General features: G+C 56.6%; 1 protein-coding gene across 1 annotated transcript; it reads right to left on the reverse strand.

Moving 5' to 3' along the window:
* Positions 1 to 884: 884 nt before the first annotated feature.
* Positions 885 to 19,365, reverse strand: LOC123350170 (immunoglobulin superfamily member 1-like). The gene is made up of 10 exons (XM_044988603.1): positions 19,335 to 19,365; positions 19,190 to 19,225; positions 17,822 to 18,112; positions 15,288 to 15,575; positions 5,924 to 6,220; positions 2,780 to 2,887; positions 2,389 to 2,416; positions 2,106 to 2,131; positions 1,758 to 1,795; positions 885 to 1,083 (listed from the first exon to the last, which is right to left on the reverse strand). Exons 1-10 carry the CDS (start codon positions 19,363 to 19,365, stop codon positions 1,018 to 1,020), a joined length of 1,209 nt encoding a protein of 402 aa, XP_044844538.1. The 3' UTR covers positions 885 to 1,017.
* Positions 19,366 to 21,567: the final 2,202 nt, after the last annotated feature.

A 21,567-nucleotide genomic window follows, 5' to 3' on the forward strand; every position in this document is an offset into this window, starting at 1 on the left:
AAAGTACCTCCCAAAGGCTCTCCATGGTTCAAGCCACCGATGGGGTTCGAGCCACAGTGGGGCATCAGGCTGGAGGGAAGGAGCCATGGAGGCAATGCACCAGTGGTCCCCAACCTTTTCCGCTTGGCGGGCGCCAGACAATGAGCCACCGAGGACCGTGGCTGGTGGATAAGCATCCGCCGAAATGCCACCGAGAAGCAGCAGCATCAAGAGGCGTCACCCCCGAAATGCCACCAAAAATCAGCTGCATTTCGGTGGCGACGCCTCTTGATGGCGCTGCTTCTCGGCAGCTTTTTGGCAGATGCTTGTCGCTGGCCAGTACGCGGGAGCACATAGATGCCCCGGCGGGCACCATGGCGCCCATCGGCACCGCGTTGGGGACCACTGCAATACATAGTCCGGATAGACACAGACAGGCCACCGCAAAATACCTGGTGGGTGTCCCCGGACCTCCCCTGGATCCCAAAGGGGCAGGTGGTGGCCTGGAGCAGAATGGGAAGCCCTTTGTGGCGAGCAATAGCAGCCCCTGATCCCTGGACGCTGCCCCAGGCCAGAGTGATCCCATCTCCCCCAGGTGTAACACACACTCCCGGCGCGGGTACAGGGGGGCTGCGGGGTGCCGGGGGGGCTGGTTTGCGGTTCTGTGTTTATTACAAATCTGGAGATTAACAAGATGCAAAATAACACAAACAGCTGCCTCAGCACATCCTCTCCCCCTCCTGGTGCTGAGCCCCCCTGGCCCCCCACCCGTGGGGCTGGGTGGGGCAGAACCAACTGGAGGGAGGGTTATGGGGGGGCTATAAGCCAAGCCCATTATCGGGGGGGAATCACTCTGTTACCCCCAGTTGCCGACGCTCCCTGCCCCATCGCTGCGATAACTCCCCCTGGGTTCACGCTATGCGGGTGGGTGGGGGGCTCCCCTGCACCCCAGGGGCGCTGCCTGTGGGGCTCCTAGCTGACATTGATGGCGGCGTACAGGACGGGCTCGGGGGCAGGGGCTGGGCCCCCCCGCTTGGCCTAAAGTGCCTGGCGGTCCAGCTCGGCGTAGGTGAGTCCCTCGGCGCCGGGGTCGGGCTCCTGGGGCTGGGAGGGGAGAGAGACACCGTGTGTGTGTGTGTGTGTGTGTGTGTGTGTGTGTGTGTGTGTGTGTGTGTGTGTGTGTGTGAGAACACCAACACACACACACCAGACAGTTCTGATCCCAGCCACCAGGCGGCAGCAATGCCCCCCACATCCCCCCCTCCCCACATGCACAGTTGCACTGACACGCTCCGTCCTGTCCAGCAGGGGGCTCCCGAGAGCTGCTCTTCCCCCCACCCCCCGGGAGTCCAGCAACACCCCCCACCCCCACCCACTCCAGCCCACAGAGCCCCATGGGGCAGAGATCAGGGAAAAACAGCCCCCCGGCACCTGCCCCCCACGGAATTCCGCTGACCCTCCGCAAACCTTAGACAAATGCAAACGTTTGCAGGAAGGTTTGAGGGAGGGTCGAGGTGAGTTTGGGAGGTGCAGGGTCAGGTTCTTATTCCCTGTGTTCTGGGTCTCCCGCCCCTCTCGGGGGAGCCCCGATGCTGATCCCCAGCTCCGGTGTCTGCCCTGAGGGGGCACAGGGGCGCCAGGCAGAGTCTGGGGCCTGGCGTCAGAACATGGCTCTAGTGGGACCTGTGCCGGGCCAGATGGCTTGGGGGAAGGGGGGCAGGGGGAGGCTGGATGGTTCATTGGTGCTGGGGGGCGGTTGAGGAGTGGGGGGAACTTACCAGGACATCCATCTGCGTCCCTTCATCCATGAGGGCGTCTGTGGAATAGAGACACCCCCCCGGTGAGCGGCTGGGTCCAGATCAGGGCCCTGGGCCCAGCCCCCCACTCCCCATCTGAGCTCTTCACAGACTGGCCCGCCTGCCCCGCAGGACACTGGGGTGGGGCAGGGTCACTAGCCCCACAGTGCAGCAGGGGAAACTGAGGCACGGGGCGGGGCACCCCCAAAGGCACACAATGAGTCAGGGCTTCACCCCACATCAGCATGTGCCCCCACAGGACACAGCCCCTGCCAGGGGACACCCGCCCCTCCCCCCTGCTCCATGGCTGCCCCCTCACGTGTGACTTACAGACTGTGGTTGCAGGCTCGGACTCCCTACGGGGAGAAAGAGAGAGAGAGAGAGAGAGAGTTAGTAACAGAACCCAGGACTCCTGGCTCCCAGCCCCGCCTGTTGTAACCACTAGACACCACTCCCCATCCCGAGCCAGGGAGAGAACCCAGGAGTCCTGGCTCCCAGCCCCCCTGATCTAACCATTAGATCCTAGTCGCCTCGCAGACCCAGAGAGAAAACCCAGGAATCCTGTGTCCTGTATCAGGTAGATCGGGGGTGGGGAGCGGAGCTGGGGTCTCACCTGCTCTGTCTCGGGGCTGGTCCTTTCCCTGCAGAGACACGAAGCAGAATCGTCCATGAATCGACCCGGATCCCGTGTACCAGCCCTGCCCCATAGCCCTATAGGACAGCCGGGATGGGGAGCCCAGGAGGGAGCCCAGGAGGGAGCCCCCCCCCCGCCTGCGGAGCATCTCACCCTCCAGCTGCCGAGCCTGGATACCCTAGAGACAGGTTCCCGCCCCCTGCACCACAGCGCCCCCTAGTGAGTCCCCACCCCTGCAGCCCCGTGCCCCCTGCTGGGCCCCTGCCCCACCCCCTGGGTTTCCTTCCCCGTCTCCCATCCAAGCCGTGACCCCTTCCCAGCCCGGCTTAGCAGCGGGTTTAACCCTTCCCTCGCTGGGCGGGGCACTCACCTCCTCGGGTTCGTCTGCAGCAGAGGAAGGCCACGAGGAGGAGGAGGCTGGCGGCTGCCGCGCTCACCCCGGCGATGATGGGGATGCTCAGCTTCAGTTCTGATCCCCCTGGGAAGCAGCACCAGGCCATGAGCGCCATGAGCGGCTGGTTCAGTACCTGCTTCCCCAGCTTCTCCCCTTCGAGGAGTGGACCCAGGGACCCACAGCAGAACAGTCTATGGGACTAGTGGAGGGCAGGAGCAGAGGGGATTCTGGGTAAGAGTGGTCAGGAAGTTCACTTCCAATGGCAGAGGGCTGTACTGGGGTGGGGGAGGTGTACCTCAGGCCCAATGTACCCTGGGAAGCCAGCTGGCCCAGATCCCCCTAGATTGTGGGGGAGGGAGAGCTCAGTGGTTTGAGCATTAGCCTGATAAAGCCAGGGATGTGAGCTCAATCCTTGAGGGGGCCACTTCAGGATCTGGGGAAAAATCAGTACTTGCTCCTGCTAGTGAAGACAGGGGGCTGGACTCAACTCACTGACCCTTCAGGATCCCTTCCACTTCTAGGAGATAGGTGTATCTCCATTATATTTTTATATTTTTTTAGTATTAATTACCAGGACCCCCTGTCCTCAGCCAGTTCCCCCCTGTGCTCGGAGCTGTACGGACACAGGACAGAGAGACAGTCCCTGCCCCAGCCAGATGCCATTCACACCTGGAGTCACTGCGGAGCAGGTCTGGGCGCGGCTGTTCCTATTTGGGAGGAGGAACGTCCCTGTGTCTGTAGAGCTACAGGGGAGCTTGTCTGCCAACCAGGGTTGTATCAAACCAGGGGCGCTAATACCGACAGCCCAGACTCGCTCTGAGATCACCGGTGGGGGTTGGGAATAGGGTGAGCAGATGTCCCGATTTTATAGGGACAGTCCCGATATTTGGGGCTTTTTTTTATATGGGCTTCTATTACCCACCACTCCCCGGCCTGATTTTTCACACTTGCAGTCTGGTCACCCCAGCCTGGAACCACACGGGATTCATCATTTCGGGTCCAGTTTTCACATAGACAAGGTCTTAGTCCGTCTTTCTATCCCTCACCAGACGTGCTCCCATCTGTCCACCGCCCTACGTTCCCATGGACCCACATTCCCACCGACCCGTGGCCGTCAGTCCCCATGGATCTGTCCATCATCCTCTATCTAGCAGAACCGAACCCATCAGTTCTGTCTGCAGGGACCATCCCCCTCCAAATGGCCCGAATGGCCCCGTGGGCGTCTGAGCCGGGAGCCCTGTTCCCTGGGGGGTGAATTGTTCCATTTCTCCTGCTCACCTTCTCCCTCCGGCTCCGTCGTGGGGGGATCCGGCTGCTGGGGCCCAGCTGAGTCAGTTCCCTCAATGGGATGAGAACGAGCATCGGCTGGGATGGGGGAGGGAGGGAACCGAGCACCCAGCCATCGGCCCTGAAACTCCAGCGGCTGCTGCTGCCTCCTGGCTGGGGAACCCCCCAGTGACTCCGTCCCCGCCCCCCATCTGGGCGTCCCCTCTGCTGGGCCCATGGCTCAGGGCAGAGCCTGGCTCTGAGCGTCCCATTGGGGCCAAGACCCCCTGAGGGCCCGGCTCTGGGTGGGGCTGGGAATGGGGACGTGGAGCCAGGCCCCTCACCTGCTACCACCAGCTCCACTAGGTCACTGGGCTTCGACCAGACGGGCGGGTCCCACTTGGTGCTCTATTGGCAGCTGTAGCTCCCTGCGTCTCCCCAGTCTGTGGGGCCCACAGGGTGGGGCTGTGCGTTGGGGGGAAGCTCTCCCAGGCCCTGTCCCCACCAAGCCAATTTGGCATCTGTCCAGTGACCCCCCCCCGCATATGAAATGAGTCCGGGGGGGTTCAGATGGGGCATTCGCTGTGGGGATCTGTCCCTGTCCCACCCAGGCAGCCCTTCGTGGCTCCCCCCGGGGGCGGCTCCTTGGGCAGCACAAACCTGTTTCTGGGGAGGTTGATGGCGATTTCCTGCCCCCAGTACTCTTACCTGGTCCTGTGTTCCCCGAGCAGGTGGGAGCTTGTGCCCTTCCCTGGTTGTTTCCCCCTGCAGGAATAGAACCAACGTGTGTCAGGGGTGGGGCGCGGGGCTGAGAAAGCTGGATCCCTGGTGTGTGTGGTTAGTTATACAGGGAATCTCTCCTCCCCCAACCAGCAATGGTGGCTCTTCCCCAGGCTGAGCCGGTGTCCCTGGGGAGAGGACGGGACCCAGGGATTCGGGCCGGCTCAGCGCCCCCGGGAGCCCAGAACGGGGAGGATCGGCCCAGAGAGACCCTGAGCACAGATACAGCCCCTGGCTGGTGTGAGGAACTGGGTCTGTTCTTACTGTGGTCTGTGAAAGCCGAGTGGGGGGTGCTGGCCTGGGAGGACGGGCTGCATTGCGGGATGGGAGACTGGCCTTGGGGGAAGATACCTGAGCAGGTAACGTGAGAACCCAGGAAGGGGTTAGAGGCCAGGTGACACCTCTGCCCGGGAAGCTGAACAAAGGCTGGGGGAGAAGACACTGGAGAGGGAGAGGGTTTTCAGGAGGTGGCTGGGGAAGGGAGGGAAGGGCAGACAGGGCTCTGACCCCCCAAGGGGGCTGTGGTGCTCCTGGGGCCCCAAGATGGACCTAACTGGGGAGGATCCTGTTGTCTGTGCCTGCAAGACCTGTCTGGGACTGTGTTCCTGTCGTCTAAATAAACCTTCTGCTTTATTGGCTGGCTGAGAGTCATGCTGATCGCAGGAAGCCGGGGGTGCAGGGCCTTGTGTCCCCCCACACTCCGTGACAGCTGGCTCCATGGAAACCGGAACCAAAATCATTGCTGACTCGTATTAATTACCAGGAGCCCCTGTCCTGGGCCAGCTTCCCTGTGTGCTCGGAGCTGTACGGACACACGACACACAGATGGTCCCTGCCCCAGCCAGGTGCCATTCACACCTGGAGTCACTGCGGAGCAGGTCTGGGCGCGGCTGTTCCTATTTGGGAGGAGGAACGTCCCTGTGTCTGTAGAGCTACAGGGGAGCTTGTCTGGCCACCGGGGGCTGTATCAAACCAGGGGGTGCTAATACCGACAGCCCAGACTCGCTCTGAGACCCACTGAGCACCCAGCTGTGTGGGGGGCTGGGAGGAGGGATGCTGAGCTGGGCCCCTCACCTGCTACCACCAGCTGCACGGGGTCGCTGGGCTGCGAGGAGACGAAGGGCTCTGATTCTGATCGGTTCTGGTAGCTGCAGCTGTAGTTCCCTCTGTGCTGCTGGCCCACGCTGGGGATGCGGAACTCGGCCCCGGCCCCAGCAGTGTCCATGTGTCGCTGCGGGTTCAGGTCTCCAGCCTTGTGCAGGAAGAACCTCACGTCCCGGTGCTGCCCCTGACACCGGATGGTGACGTTTGCCCCTGAGGCGGTGACCCCAGTGGGGCTCAGGGAGATGTTGGGTCTGGGTAAGCTGGGATCTGTGCACAGGAGACAGGCTGTGAGAGCCAGACCCAGGCAGCCACCCAGCCCCGGCCTCCCTGGCCAGCCCCAGTCATGGGCAGATCCAGGGGCTGCTGGGGGAGCTCGTTCTGCAGCCTGGGCCTGACCCCAGAGGAAGTTCTGTCCCCTCCCCAGACGAGCGAGTTCCCAGAATTCCCCCCACCCAGAATCCCGGCCCTGCGAGCTGGGCTCCCAGCCCCACAGACACGAAGCCGCGGCTCCCTAGTTCTTGGGATCCTCATATGCCGTGTGTGGCCCCTGCCTCATTCACTGTGTCGGGTCTGTCTTGGGGGTGCGTGGGTACAGCCAAGCTAGCTGCAGCACGGCTCCTCCCCAGCACAGGCTGCCGCGAGGGCTCCACGCCCAGCCCCCGCTCCCTGCATCGGCTTCCCGCAGACGGAGTCAAGTCCGAGGTCTCTGCCCTGATCTCCGAGGTGCCCGAGGGCTGAGCCCAGCGTGTTCCCGGCTCCGGCTGCAGGGGGCTGCGAGTGCCGGGTGCGTGGGGCCGGGCTGGGCGCTCGAGGACAAGCCGCCCAGGGCGCCGGGTGCACACGCAAGCGGCTAGTCCTGCCCGCCCACGGCTCCATTCCTGTTTTCAGCTCCATCGGAGCTAACCCGGGTGCCGCCCGCCAGCCCCCAGCTGCAGGGCAGACACCTGACAACAGCCCACAGCTCTGGGGTGACCCCGGGGTGTCGGCTCCCTGCCCCCGGCCCGGCCACAATCAGGATCACGCTCGTCTGGGCAGGGGACAGAACTTCCCCTGGGGCCGGGCCCAGGCTGCAGAACGAGCTCCCACAGCAGCCAAGGGCCCCCCAAACCTCCCCACCTCCAGCTCCAAGGCCAGGTGCCCTCCCCCGGCCGGCCTGCTCCGTTATCGACCCGGGGCAGCGCGGCCATTGACCCCCCAAACCACCTCAGACCAGCCCCTCCACGGTGGGCACAGACCTCCCCCGGGGAGAGGCCGAGAGAGAACGACGCGCCCGGGACAGACGGGGCCATGGCGCTTAATGCTCGACTGGCAGGCGCCCGACACCGCGGTGACCAGGGCAGCGTCCGACCATGTGCAGGGTAGAAAGCTGCTTCCCCCTGGCTGGGACCCCCCCCCCCCAGTGACTGACTCCATCATCCCCCCTTCCCAGCTGGCCGTCCCCTCTGCTGGGCCCAGGGCTCAGGGCAGAGCCTGGCTCTGAGTGGCCCATCGGTGCGAGCCCCCGGGGATCTAGCTGGGTGTGGGGCTGGGAGCCGAGGTGCCGGGCTGGGCCCCTCACTTGCTACCACCAGCTCCACAGGGCAGGAGGAGACAGGTTGTGAGACACAGACCCCAGCACAGTCACGGCCCCAGTGACCAGGCCGATACAGGGGCTGCAGGGAGAGTCTCCTGGATGCTTTTCCCCCTGAATCCAAGACCGAGAGAGCTGGGCTAGCGACACAAGAGACACGGTGTTGGTGCCATTAGGCATATCCCTAGATAACTCAGGAGGGTAGAAAACCACAGTATTAATGAAGTTTTTCTGTACTAGGCCTGAATTGAACCAAAGTTATTTTATGCTGGTCTAAGAGTCCCTTTATGTTAAACTCTAGTTGAATTCCCAAGTTAGAAGTGAGAATGGAATGTGTAACTGTTTCTTATCAGTACAACACGGACAGCAGGAGATAGTAAAAAGAGGCCCCTTTTTACTATCTGTGTTTAGTTTAGAAAGAGGGGAGGGGAGGCGAGACAAGGTAATAAATTCAGAAGTAAACCAAGGTAACAGCCTTGAAAAGTTACGAGATGAATTGTCTGCTGTCAAGGATGATTTAATTGTTAACTATACACTGTATAGGAGTGGGGAGGAGACTAGTGGGGGGTAATGAGGATGCCTTGTTGAAATCATGTATAAGAAGACACACACAGCTTGTATCTGTGTGTGCAGGATTTGAGATTGTAAATATCTCCCTGGCACCTTACTTGGGCTCAAATAAACTTTTTCTGCATTCTCCACCCTGGTGTGATAATTAGTGCGACGCACACCGGGCAACGAACCACTGTTTGCTGCCTCAGGCCTTTTTGGGCCGGCAACAGTCTTGGCGTCCCTGGGTGGGCTCGAGGCAAAATTATGCCTTGCCCGGACTCCTCCAATGGCCGGTGGACGACAGTCACAGCCGATGCCCAGCGCGCACCGGTGCTTTTACCGGGGGCCTCGGCAGAGACGCGTCAGGCTGACCTTGGAGGACACAACGGTGCAACGCGCTCAGATAGTGGAGAAGCAGCTGCGGGCGACGGTGAGGAACCGGTCCTGTGGAAAAGGTAGGAACAGTTCAGTGCTGTTAACCTTTTGTTTGCCTGTTAAGACCTGGGGACGCCCAGTGTCTTCCCATAGGTATGGGGCAGGGATGGAGTACAGGCAGGGCATGGTGTATGCCCCCAGAATGCATTCTAGCAAATTGGAAAGTGTTTGGTTTGGATCCAATGACTAAGGGTAAACTAAAAAGGTTCTGTACAGTTGACTGGCCTCAATATCAACTAGAGAGCCAGGAAAGGTGGCCACCAGAAGGATCACTTAATTACAACATGATCCTTCAATTACTTTTGTTTTGTTAGCAAATGGGTAGCTTTTGAAACTGTTTGTATAAAGAGCTCTTGTAAAAATCCCCCACCATATGCCCCAGAGCTGCACTGGGAGGAGGATTGTCCGTGGGAATAATGGTCTTGGTGTGTGTGTGTGTGTGTAAGTGGAAAAGGGGGGAAGGGATAGTCTAAACGTTCTACCTCACCCCCTAAGGGTACCCCAGCATAGTCCATGTACATACATTATGGTCCTGAAACCTGCAGGTATTTAGAGAATTGGAATCTTTACACGCGTGAAAATCCATCTAAACAATGTCCATTAGAAGGTACCTTCAATCTAGATAAGATCATATATCTCAGAGGAGCTTTTAATTACCAAAGGAAAAGCCTCTGACACGGTGTGAGCAATTCGTCTAGGAATGGGTTAATTTGAAACTCTGCTAAGCCCAGAGATAAAGAGAGAGCTGCTCTGTGTGTTAGGTCAGACTATGTTAAGTACAAAGAAAAATTGCTTTTAGCCCCAGCTGGCTGTGGGAAAATATAGACAGAGGTAAATTAAAGGTAATATAAGTTACAGAACTGAGATTGCATTTGCAAAGCTTAACTGTTCAGTGAGATTTAACAGTCTTTGCAATCCCAGAGCTGGTATGGCTTGGTGACCTGAACTGGGATCTCTGAAAGAGACACTGCAGGAGATTCCAGGGTGTAAAAGAACAGCTCTCCCAAGAGTGGAAGCATGTTGGAAATACTGGATAAGCTGTATACAGAATAATCTCCTGTCCACCTATTCCCCTTCTCTGAATGTTATATACAGACGTGGCCAGTCTGGATATGTGTGAGTATTAAAGTGGCTTAAGGCTTGGGGAAGCTTTGGGGTTTGGTTATATGGTGTGTTTTATCCTCCCCCAACGTCCTGCAGTAGATAAATTGGTAACAGATTTGTCACAGTTTGGTGAGTAATTGAGAATGGGGGAGCCCTATAGAATTTACACCATCTATTTGTTTTACCTTTGTTATGTTGTGTTTCTTTTGTTTGGAACTGTTGGTGTTATATGTTGAGGATTGCATGATTAAAGGTGAGCCTACTCTCAGCTGCAGTAAGTCTGAGAACTAGAAAGGGGTTCTACCCCCAGTTGCAGCAGGACTGGGCAATAGAGTAGTTGGAGAAAAAGAACAAATATGTACTTGATAACTAGAATTGAGCAATTAAGAGCATAGATCATGACCCAGACAGCAACTCAAACCTGCGCTCAGGGCAAGTTGCAGGCTTTGAGACAGGATTTCTAGTTAGAAAAGGAAGCCCTGGTTAAGCAAGTACCAGTCCTTCAGGGACTTGCCAAAATTTAACTATTTGTGCTCAGCATACACCGTAATAGTAGTGTGTTTGCTACAAGGGGAGATTAAATAATTAAACACCAGTGGGCCATGTGTTTTGCCCAGGTGGCAAGCCTCACAAGGGAAGACTTAGGTAGTCTTGTGAGTTAAAATGTTTTAGGGAAAAAGACCAGAAGGGTGGGGGCTAGTTGAGAAGCCAACCCCCCCTTAGTTAAAACTGGCAGTGGAGCAAATTGGTGTCTAGGGAAAGAACGGTTCAGCTAGAAAAGAAGGATCGGGCCCAGGCAGACAACAGACGGAGAGATTGGAAAACGGGTTGGAAACTTTTGAGGGTCTAGTGGAAGAAAGGAGTAAATAGGTGTAAACATGGGGATTTCAAATACCCAGGAGGATACTTGGAATAGTGATTTAAGTTGAGAAAAGTGGTTGTTGGAGAAAACAAGTGAGTGATTTAAGGCAGTGTGAAAAGTTAACTCCGTAGTTGCTGGAGGGAACAGCAGTTGAACTTTGTAAAAATGCTAAAGAGAAAAATTCTTGGTGTCTTTGAAATGTTTGTAAATAAATTCAGGCAAAGAAATTTTTAGATTGCAATCATTTGGTTATGACCCATTTAGTTGAATTATCTAAAAAATGTTTATATAGTGCTATGTAATTGAAATCTTATTAGGTTCTAAAGGCACTATAAGTGATGATGTTTTCTTTCAGTGTTTAAAAGCAGGAGTTAAAAGTACAAAGCAAGTCAGGAAGCATCTGTATTGATGCAAGTTATCTAACTGATAAAGTAGAAGTCACTGAGACCTAAGCTGCCTATGAAACATATATATGAAAATATGGGGTAATTCCCCTGTTTTGCCTGAAATCAACTAAGGTATTTGTATATTTTCAGTGATGATTGATTGCCCAGAAAGGGTAGACTTCTGTTTTTGTCTTTCAGATAATCAGAGAAAACTGATGCTAGCTGAACAGCATTCAACATACCATGCCTTTGATGGCACAGTAAAAATTATGTTTTGTTTTATGTTCTGTCTTGTGGTGTCTGTCTAGTGGCCAAAATTGTTTTGTTTATGGGATGGTCTGGATTGGAATACAGATACTTGTTTTGTTCAACTTGGAATACAAAGTGCTTGGATAAATTGGGAAAAATGTGATATACTAAAGTCTAATACATCTCCTTAAGTAAGAGAAAGAGAAACTTTATTGGCCAAATCTTTTAATTGAAAATTGTTAGTAAAACTTGCATACTAATAGTTTTTGGAAGCAAGGACATGGAAAGTTAACCCACTCCCCATATTATATTTGGATCCTTCTGGCTATCTCAGATTTCTAGCCAGAGGGCTGGGGATGGTGGGAAACTATTGGACTAGAGGCTCTATGAAATAAACTCGTCAAAGTGGGTGTGCTTGTCCTAACTTGTTGTCCCAAAGCTCTGGAAAAAGTTATTTTAGTAAAAGGATAGATGTGACAAACTTTAAATAATAAGACTAATGTACTGTATAAAGGCAATGTATATGTGTTCATTGTTAGAAAAAGATGTATAAGTGAAGGCTAAGTTTCCTTTGTAGGTTAAAAGAAGCCAAACAGGAAAAAGGAAGAAGAACGAGTTAACTGAGGAAAAATAGCTAACATGCTGAGTTTAAAGATAGGGCATTAGCCCCATTTCAGGACACTGCTCTCAGCTGAGACTTAGCTAACAACCAAGACAAGGGGGGGGGCTTAAATGTTCCCACACAGCTGTAAAGTCTACAAATCGCTGACAGGCACTAATGAAATGTGTTAGGTTTCTTTTTTACAGGTAAAGACGCACTACACAAAGACCCTAGGAGTCCTGCCACCCTTGGAACCAGGAAACTGGATTGATGTAAAGCTCCACCAGCGAAAGACTGTTTTGGTTTTATGCTGGAAAGACCCTTATTAAGTCCTGGTGACCACCAACAGCGTTGTGCAGTGTCAGAATCCAGGATTTCCTGACCAAAAAGGACATTAAGGACTGACCCTGGTGTAGAAACCAAGAATTATACACTGGCAGGAGGAAATTTGTGGGACCCCTGTTTGAGACTGTGGTATTGATTAGATTTTGGGGTTTATTCTACAGGCTGCGTCCTGTGGTTTGGATAAATCCTCCAGCATGTATTGGTCACAAGGGGCTGCCATTAGATTAGCACAACAGAAAGCCTGGGTTGTTTCCTCTGCAAGAAGAGGGAATTGACCAGATCTCTGTGGACTCAGACCAATAATATAGCAACCATTTGAAATATTTTTAAAAAGCTGGGAACATGATAAGAAATTGGGCCAACTAGAAAAGGCCACTAGCCTTATTTTTAGAGCTCAGCTATCCCAAGTACACGCTGGAGTTGGTGGGTTACATGTCATTTCCACCCTTAGTTCTATGACCCAGAAGTTGCTGGAGATGGTATTGAGAATCACTGAGACTGGGAAGGTATTGCAGTGGGATCTGGTATATTTAGATGGATCTTGAGCACCAGACTTGGCCCACTGCCCTTACAGACTATCAGGAACCATCTGATCTGTGGTCAGGGGGATGACATACTTGGACACTTTCTGGATGGAAGTATGGACATTCACAATGCTCCTTCCAGGCATGAGGACCGGTTAGGGTAGGTGTGGGCTTCCACATACCGAATCCTACCGGGTCCATAGGGAGGATGAATGTGGAACTGAATACCCCAGCTCCCTAGAGTTTAATTGTTTTTTGTCTTCAAAGTATGAGAAAACTCAGCCAAATGTTTGTTGAGTATTCTCAAAGGGGGGGATTGTTGGTGCCATTAGGCATATCCCTAGATAACTCAGGAGGGTAGAAAACCACAGTATTAATGAAGTTTTTCTGTACTAGGCCTGAATTGAACCAAAGTTATTTTATGCTGGTCTAAGAGTCCCTTTATGTTAAACTCTAGTTGAATTCCCAAGTTAGAAGTGAGAATGGAATGTGTAACTGTTTCTTATCAGTACAACACGGACAGCAGGAGATAGTAAAAAGAGGCCCCTTTTTACTATCTGTGTTTAGTTTAGAAAGAGGGGAGGGGAGGCGAGACAAGGTAATAAATTCAGAAGTAAACCAAGGTAACAGCCTTGAAAAGTTACGAGATGAATTGTCTGCTGTCAAGGATGATTTAATTGTTAACTATACACTGTATAGGAGTGGGGAGGAGACTAGTGGGGGGTAATGAGGATGCCTTGTTGAAATCATGTATAAGAAGACACACACAGCTTGTATCTGTGTGTGCAGGATTTGAGATTGTAAATATCTCCCTGGCACCTTACTTGGGCTCAAATAAACTTTTTCTGCATTCTCCACCCTGGTGTGATAATTAGTGCGACGCACACCGGGCAACGAACCACTGTTTGCTGCCTCAGGCCTTTTTGGGCCGGCAACAACGGGGTCCCCCACCCCTCAGGGCAACGGCGCGGATCCATCTGCCAGGAGCCCAGGGAGGGGTGGCTGGGCAGGGCAAGGAGAGGCCGAGGGGACCTGGAGGCCAATTGCATTTTCTCTCCATCGGCTGGGGAAGGAGGAATCAGTTCAGTGGGGAACGATCACAAGTGAATCAGAGTTCGCTGGTGTGGCAGGAACTGCTGGGGAGGGTCACACTGGGAACTATTGCTGAGCTGCCTGACCAGTAACTGCCATTGGCTGAATTAAACCCACTTCATGGGCAACAATTTACATTCATGGAGCCCCAGGAGCTGGAGTTGGAACGTCCCAGGCACTAGGCCAGAACCCACCGCGCTACGGTCCCGTCGCGGCTTCTCTGTCCCTAGGCTGGTTTGTTGTGTCTTGAGCCCTCCCCTTGCGCCGTCTCTGTTTGCTGCTCTGAGCTCCAGCTCAGATACCTGCAGCGATTTCTCCAGGCGATGGGTCGGCTTCTCAATGCAACAACTGTCCCTCCGCTGCTTTTTCTAGAGTCCCTTTGCTCTCGGACAAATTCTCTCTTCCTGTTGCTGCAGCTGAAGGTTTTCTAACAATTTACTGCCTGGTTCTTCCTGTAACTTTCCCCCTCCTGCCTCTGTCTTTCCTCTGTCTGCCTCCCCCTCTTCCTGCCATCTCTGCCCCTTCTCAGCGGGACTTTCTCCCTGCCAGCTCTGTGCCTGGCCCCTTCGATGACACAGCTCAGCCACCGGGTCCCTTTCCACTGGCTCCCGCTCGCTGGGTCCCTGCGTTTCTGGTGCTGGTTGGTACCTCGCTGGCTGCTGGTGTCTCTCCCCGGCGCTGGGCAGCCTCCCTCCAAACTCTACCAGCCATTTCCATCCGGAGCGCTGGGGCGGGGGAGGAGCTGCTGGCTGCTGTCCCCTGCTGGTTTCTTTCTCTCCCCACCACAAAAAAATCCCACCCCAGGCTCGAGCTCCCCCACTTCCCCTACCCGGGAATCCTTGGGGGTCTCCCCACAGCAGCTGTTTCCAGGCTGCTTCTGAGCAGCCAACGTGTGCAGCTCCCACTGCTCTGTAACCCGACAGCCCCCAGCCCAGGTGGGCATCACACAGCCGGCCCTGGAAGGCAGTCACAGGTTAGGGGCAGGGCCGGTGGGGCAGCCCCTGGGCCCCGACTCCTCTGTGCACCCCCAGAGCCGGAACAGCCAGGGGAGCATCCCCCTGGGACAGGCCCCTGCTCTGCAGCTCCCCTGGGGGCAGGGCCGTGTTCCTGCTAATTTTATACATCCATGTGCGGAATGAATTTTGTTGTGTGCACAGAGAGGTGATATGTGACGGGGGTGGGGCAGAGGGTTGGGGTGCGGGGGAGGTGAGGGCTCCGGCTGGGGGTGGGGCCTCTGGGGTGGGGCTGGGGATCAGGGGTTTGGGGTTCAGGCTGCCCCAGGGCTGCAGCGGGGAGAGAGGACTCCCCCCAGCCTTCTGTTACCGCAGCAGCCCGGGGCCGGGGGAGAGGTGCCTCTCCCTGGCCACGGCATCTTAGAAGAAATTTAGTGGCAGGGGTCCCCCCTCCCTCGGCCCCTAATCTCAGACAGCTGCTGCTCCACCCTAGCTAGGGGCCCCCTAGTGACTCCGTCCCCCCTCCCCGGCCGGGCGTCCCCTCTGCGGGGTCAGGGCTCAGGGCAGAGTCTGGCTTTGAGCGTCCCATTGGCACCGAGCCCCCATGAGGGTCCGGCTGGGTGTGGGGCTGGGAGCGGAGACACTGAGCCGGGCCCCTCACCTCTCACCACCAGCTCCACGGGGTCGCTCGGGTACGACACGTTGAACGGCTCCGAGCTGTTGTGATAGAAGCAGCTGTAGCTCCCGCCGTCCTCCCGGCTCACGTTGCTGATGGGAAACACAACCTCCAACTCGTTCGAATCCACAGGTTGGAAACGGCATCGCTCTTTATTCAGCACGAACCGCATGCCCCGGTGCTGCCCCCGACACCAGATGGCCACGGATCCCCCCAGGGAGACCCCCCAGCTGCGGCTCCGCAGGGAGATGTTGGGTTTGGTGTAGCTGGGCTCTGCAGAGGGAAGCAGACAGGCCGTGAGACACAGGCCCCGTCACTCAGTCCTGGGGCCCGTCCTCACCACGCGGCCTCAGTGGGGGGTCAGACCCGGCGGCCCTGGGGACGGGCTCCTGGATCCCTTTCCACAGGGGCCAGAGTTTCCTCTGAGCCCTGGGCTCACAGCATGAGACACGGAGCCACCCCAGCCCCTGGGGCCCAGAGCTGTGCTTCCGGCGGGTGACAGGCCAGGCCAGTCTCCAGGGTCCATTCACTCCCTGGCTTCTCTGCTGGGAGGGCTGGGAGCCAGGACTCCTGGGTTCTGTCCCTGGCTCTGGGAGGGGAGTGGGGTCTAGTGGGGAGGTCAGGGGGGATCGGGGCCAGGACTCCTGGGTTCTGTGCACAGCACCACCAATGACTTGTAGGGGACTGTGCAAGTCTGTACTATACACTGAGGTTTATAACCTTCAGCTGCGCCCATCACCCCCTAACTGATGTGTTGCCGGGGAAAGGCCCCCCCCTGCTCTGCAGGTCCCCCAGGGGGCAGGGATCCCCCCTTCCTCTGCCCCAGATCTCCAGTCATTACTTCTCTCCCCTGTCTGGGGAACCTCCCACTCCCAGTGACCCCCCACTCCCTGGCCGGGCGTCCCCTCTGCTGGGCCCAGGGCTCAGGGCAGAGCCTGGCTCTGAGCATCCCATTGGTGCAGAGCCCTGGAGGGTCCAGCTGGGGGTGGGGCTGGGAACAGGCCTCTCACCTGCTACCACCAGCTGCACGGGGTCGCTGGGCTGCGAGGAGACGAAGGGCTCTGACTGGGGCCGGTAGCTGCAGCTGTAGTTCCCTCCGTGCTCCCGGCCCACGCTGGGGATGCGGAACTCGGCCCCGGCCCCAGCAGGGTCCATGTGTTGCTGCGGGTTCAGGTCTCCAGCCTTGTGCAGGAAGAACCTCACGTCCCGGCGCTGCACCTGACACCGGATGGTGACGTCTGCTCCTGGGGCGGTGACCCAAGTGGGGCTCAGGGAGATGTTGGGTCTGGGTAAGCTGGGATCTGCGCACAGGAGACAGACACTGAGAGCCAGACCCAGGCATCCACCCAGCCCTGGCCTCCCCGGCCGGCCCCAGCCCTGGGCAGATCCAGGGCCCCCAGGCAGAGATTCCCTCCCAGATCCCAGAGTTCCCCCCACCCAGAATCCCAGCCCTGCGAGCTGGGCTCCCAGCCCCACAGACATGGAGCCGCGGCTCCCTAGTGGTTGGGATCCTCATAGGCCGCTCACTGCGTCCGGCCTGCCCGGGGGGCGTGTGGGCACGGCCAAGCTAGCTGTAGCACGGCTCCTCCCCAGCACAGGCTGCAGAGAGGGCACCACGCCCAGCCCCCGCTCCCTGCATCAGCTTCCTGCAGATGGAGTCAAGTCCGAGGTCTCTGCCCTGATCTCCGAGGTGCCCGAGGGCTGAGCCCAGCGTATTCCCGGCTCTGGCTGCAGGGTGCTGCGATTGCCGGGTGCGTGGGGCCGGGCTGGGCGCTCGAGGACAAGCCGCCCAGGGCGCCGGGTGCACCCGCGAGCGGCTAGTCCTGCCCACCCACGGCTCCATTGCTGTTTTCAGCTCCATCAGAGCTAACCTGGTGCCGCCCGCCGGCCCCCAGCTGCAGGGCAGACACCCGACAACAGCCCACAGCTCTGGGGTGACCCCGGGGTGTAGGCTCCCTGCCTCCAGCCCGGCCACAATCAGGGTCACGCTCGTCTGGGCAGGAAACAGAACTTCCTCCGGGGCCAGGCCCAGGCTGCAGAACGAGCTCCCCCAGCAGCCAAGGGCCCCCCAAACCTCCCCACCTCCGGCTCCAAGGCCAGGCGCCCTCTCCCGGCCGGACTGCTCCGTTATCAACCTGGGGCAGCGCGGCCATTGACCCCCCAAACCGCCCCAGAGCAGCCCCTCCGCGGTGGGCACAGACCTCCCCCGGGGACAGGACGAGAGAGAACGACCCGCGCGGGACAGACGGGGCCACGGCGCTTAATGCTCGACTGGCAGGCGCCCGACACCGCGGTGACCAGGGCAGCGTCAGACCATGTGCAGGGTCCCCTGCTCTGCAGCTCCCCTGGGGGCAGGGATCCCCCCTTCCTCTGCCCCAAATCTCCAGTGGCTGCTTCTCCCCCCTGGCTGGGGAACCTCCCACTCCCAGTGACTCCCCACTTCCCGGCTGGGCGTCTCCACACCGGGGATCTAGCTGGGTGTGGGGCTGGGAGCCGAGGTGCCGGGCTGGGCCCTTCACCTGCTACGATAATCTGCACAGGGTCGCTGGGCTCCGAGTAGGCAGGTGGGTCTGTTCTGTTGCTATAATGACAGGTGTAGCTGCCTCCGTGTTCCCGTCTGGCGCTGGTGATGGGAAATTTAGCCTCAGAGCCGGCAGGGTCTGTGTAATTCAGATAGTTCCCAGCTCCATCCTTGTAGAGGAGGAACCTCATGCCCAGGCGCTGATGCCGGCACCGGATGGTGATGTTTCCCCCCAAGGGGATCACCCCACCGGGGCTGACGGAGATGGAGGGTTTGGGGAGGGACCCCTCTGGAGTCACAAACAAACAGGCAGTAAGTGGGGGTGACAGAAACCGCGTCCGTCTGATTCAATCCTCTGCCCATCTGTTGCTCCAGCATTTCACCCCCTGCCCGTCCCTGGGGTGCAGCCCGGCCCTGCGTCTCACAGCCGGGGAGAGACACAGCAGGGAGGAAGGAGATTTCCAGTCTTGGATTCCCTCATTTCTCCAGGTTCAATTCAGCCCTGCCCCCGCTGCAGTCAGGGGTGACTCTGGATTCATCCCAGGGCTGAGATCAGAACCACCCTCCTGTTTTTCTAACGTTGCAGCCAAGCTGCAGCTCTGCTGGAGTTGGGCTGAACATGGATTATTCTTTAAAATATTCTAAAAAAACCACATTGACTCCAATTATCTGGCAACGTGCTGTATGCACAGGAGTGCGGGGGTGGGGTGGGGGTCATGGGACAAATCTGAGTCCTTTGAGCAAAGGCTCCGAAAAACACATTTGCAAAATCCCCCGGTTGTTCTAACATTTTCCTGCCCACCCCTGGGGCTCAATCTCTGGCTCTGCTCCACCCCAAAACGCTCTCAGCCGCTGGGGATTTAGCTCTGCTCTGCACGGTGCCGGGGGCCCCTTTGGGGACGGGATATTCCCAAAGCTGTTCAGGGGACGTTCTGAACACCGGGCTGGGCTGAGCCTGACCCACGAGCAAAGCAGTGACACGCGTGTGCAGCAAGCCGAGGGTGAGACACAACGGAGCCTTGCTCCAGTCCCTCTGCGTGTCCACGTCTTACAGCCCTGCTCCGCCTGACCCGTTCCCCGGGCTCCTGCCAGCTCCCTGGGCACATTGCGGGGGCGCTGCGGGGGGGCTGGTGCCTTCACTCTGTATTTCCTGGGGGGCAGAGCTTTGAATGCAGGTGAATTCACCCTGTGTGGTGCCCATCCCTGTAATGAGTGGGGCGAGGTCTCAGTCCCCACCTCTGGGTGTGGAAGGGAGCAGCGGTCTGAGAGGATCAGAACTTTGTGGGATCTGCTGCACCCCTCATCCCTCACCCACGTCCCTAATGTGGAAATTCCCTCAGCTGCCCCATTCCCCACAGATACTCACTTCCTGACACCCCGCTCCGCCCGGCCAGCCAGCAGCCTGGAAAGGAGATGGGTGTTTAGGGACCAGATCCCAGAGCAACTGGATCCTACACTCTGGGCTCAGATCCCCCCTATGGGCACACACCCTGGCTGTCTCCAATACTCACCGAGGAAGAGGACGGTGAGAGCAGATGCCATGACGGGGGCAGCGAGGGGACCCTCAGCGCTGCCACCAACACCCTGGTGCTCAGCTCCACCGAGCCCCAAATAAGGAACTCGTCTGCTGGCTGCAGCTACAGGAAGTCAACGATGTCTCGTCTCTTCCTGCGTCCATCACACATTGGCTCTAATCTGCTGGTGAAATCTAGTGTGGTCAAAGCAACTCAGGGACTGTCAGCCTGGCCAAGCATCACGCAGCTCCCAGCTTGTCTGTGTTTCTGTGGAGAGGGGGGGCAGGTCACCCTCAACGTACCCTGCAGCCTTGAGAAAAGTGCATCAGCCTGAGAGACCACAGGGTCTGGTCTTCAATCTTCCACTGACCACTATTTCCATCCTCTTTTCATTCTGGGTTCAAGCCAGGCTGATGACCCATGTAGGTAAAATTAATACCTGATCGTGCAATTAAAGGCTGGTGTTGTAATGGAGCTGCATGAGGGGGCAGAGTTAAGGTCATTCAGGAAACTGTAACTGTGGCATTTCCTGGTGCTGGAGGGTTTGACTCTGCAGCCTGCCCTCTCAGCCTGCCAACCTGCCCACCTGCGACACGAGCCGTGGCACCGAGTGAGGAGCGGGCGCGATGGGGGACACCTGGGTTTGCTGCCCCTTGCGCCATAGCTGAGCGGTGATGGCGGGTTTACACTGTAACACCTGGTTCTAAGGGGCTTTCCTCAGCGTGTGAATTAAATCAACCAGGTTCTAAAGAAAATCAGAGAAAGAGAAATTCCATCCTGGGCCCCCAACAGGTCACCAGCTGGGAGAGACCCAGGGACCTTCTAATGCCCCCGCAGAGACCCTGCTCCCGAGCTGGAGGAGACACTGTCAGTGGTTATGTGGACAGGCCCCTAGAGAGGGATGTGACACAGGCTTTGTTTATACGCCATTGGCTAGAGGGCAGCAGGAAGCTGGGGGTCAGGGGGCTCCATTCCAAGCTCCGGGAGGGGAGTGGGGTCCAGTGGTTAGAGCAGGGGTGTCATAAGTAGTTAGTTAAGGGTTAAGTTCTACCTGTAAAGGGTTAACCCAGACCTGGTGAAACACCTGACCAAAGGACCAATCAGGGAAGAGAATTTGAAAATCCCAGAGAGCGGGAACTTGGGTCTCTGTGTTCTTTGTTCTGAGTTCTTAGCCGTCTGGACCTACACCAGACCAGACGCTTAATCAAGTCTGCTCATTTCTCTGAACTAATTTCTTCTATTCAAGCTAGTGAGTATTAGAAGAACTGGGTAATTGCATATAAGAATCCTGTGTCTGCAATTCTGTGTGTTTGCATTGATTATTCGTAATTTTGCCTGTATTGTTGTACTGAGGAAAAGGGAGAAATTTCTCCAGGGATTAATAAGATTAGACCCTATGAATGTCTATCTTGGATTCATAGAGATTGTGTATTTTTTCTTTTCTTTTTTTTTTCTTTTTTCTTTGTCTGCTTGAAAACAGCTAGGAAAGAGGTGCACGTTTTTCTAGGAGGCTTGTTACAAAGGACCCCCACTGTGAGGTACTTAGCAAGTGCTAGAAACAGGACAAACCAGTTTTGGTTTTTTTTGGTCTTCTCAGTATATCAGCAAACAGCAACTACACATTTGCAAATGAAAAGGTTTTGTTTCTTTTCTATTCAGTCTCTCGGGAATAGAAAGGGTTAGGAATTGGGAAGCAAGCAACCCAATTCCCTGACTGCAGAGGGGTGTGACCAGCACCAAAAAGCAACACCAGCAAGCCACACATAAAATTCACTGACTGCAGAGGGGTGTGGCCAGCACCAGAAGGCACTGTTCCCCATCCCAAGAAATTTCCCACCTACATGGCAGGTGAGAACACTAAGGCCTTCTTCAAAAAGGTTAAAAGGACCTGCCATGGGTACAGCATCCCTGAAGACCAGTACAAGGACTGGTCAGAAAAGTGGACTTTTGCTGTCTATAACAATTATTCCATCCCCATGCTACTGGGGGAAGACTTGGCCAACCATGTGCAGCTGGCCAAGAGGGGGGGAGTGGTCACCCGCGGCCAGGCCAAACAAGCAGGCACTCCCATCCCTGTTCCTGAGCCATCCACCGGGACCCCGTCTGTGTTACCAGAGACCCAGACAGAGGTGGTGGAACCGGATCCCAGGCCAACACCTACAGCAGCCATAGTACATCCAGTCCAAGAACCGGAACTGGAAGAGCAACCAGCGCCAGCACTGGCGCCAGC

The sequence above is a fragment of the Mauremys mutica genome, chromosome 15, assembly GCF_020497125.1.
Source record: "Mauremys mutica isolate MM-2020 ecotype Southern chromosome 15, ASM2049712v1, whole genome shotgun sequence".
Taxonomy (NCBI): Eukaryota; Metazoa; Chordata; order Testudines; family Geoemydidae; genus Mauremys; species Mauremys mutica.

What these genes read in the sequence shown, in the direction of transcription:
- LOC123350170 (XM_044988603.1), bottom strand. Translation starts at nt 19,365, where the DNA reads ATGGCATCTGCTCTCACCGTCCTCTTCCTCG. An exon ending in GCGGAGCGGGGTGTCAGGAA is followed by an intron (nt 18,113 to 19,189) that starts GTGAGTATCTGT and finishes TTGTGACTCCAG; the next exon opens with AGGGGTCCCTCCCCAAACCC. An exon ending in CTGCAGACGAACCCGAGGAG is followed by an intron (nt 2,417 to 2,779) that starts GTGAGTGCCCCG and finishes GTGTCTCTGCAG; the next exon opens with GGAAAGGACCAGCCCCGAGA.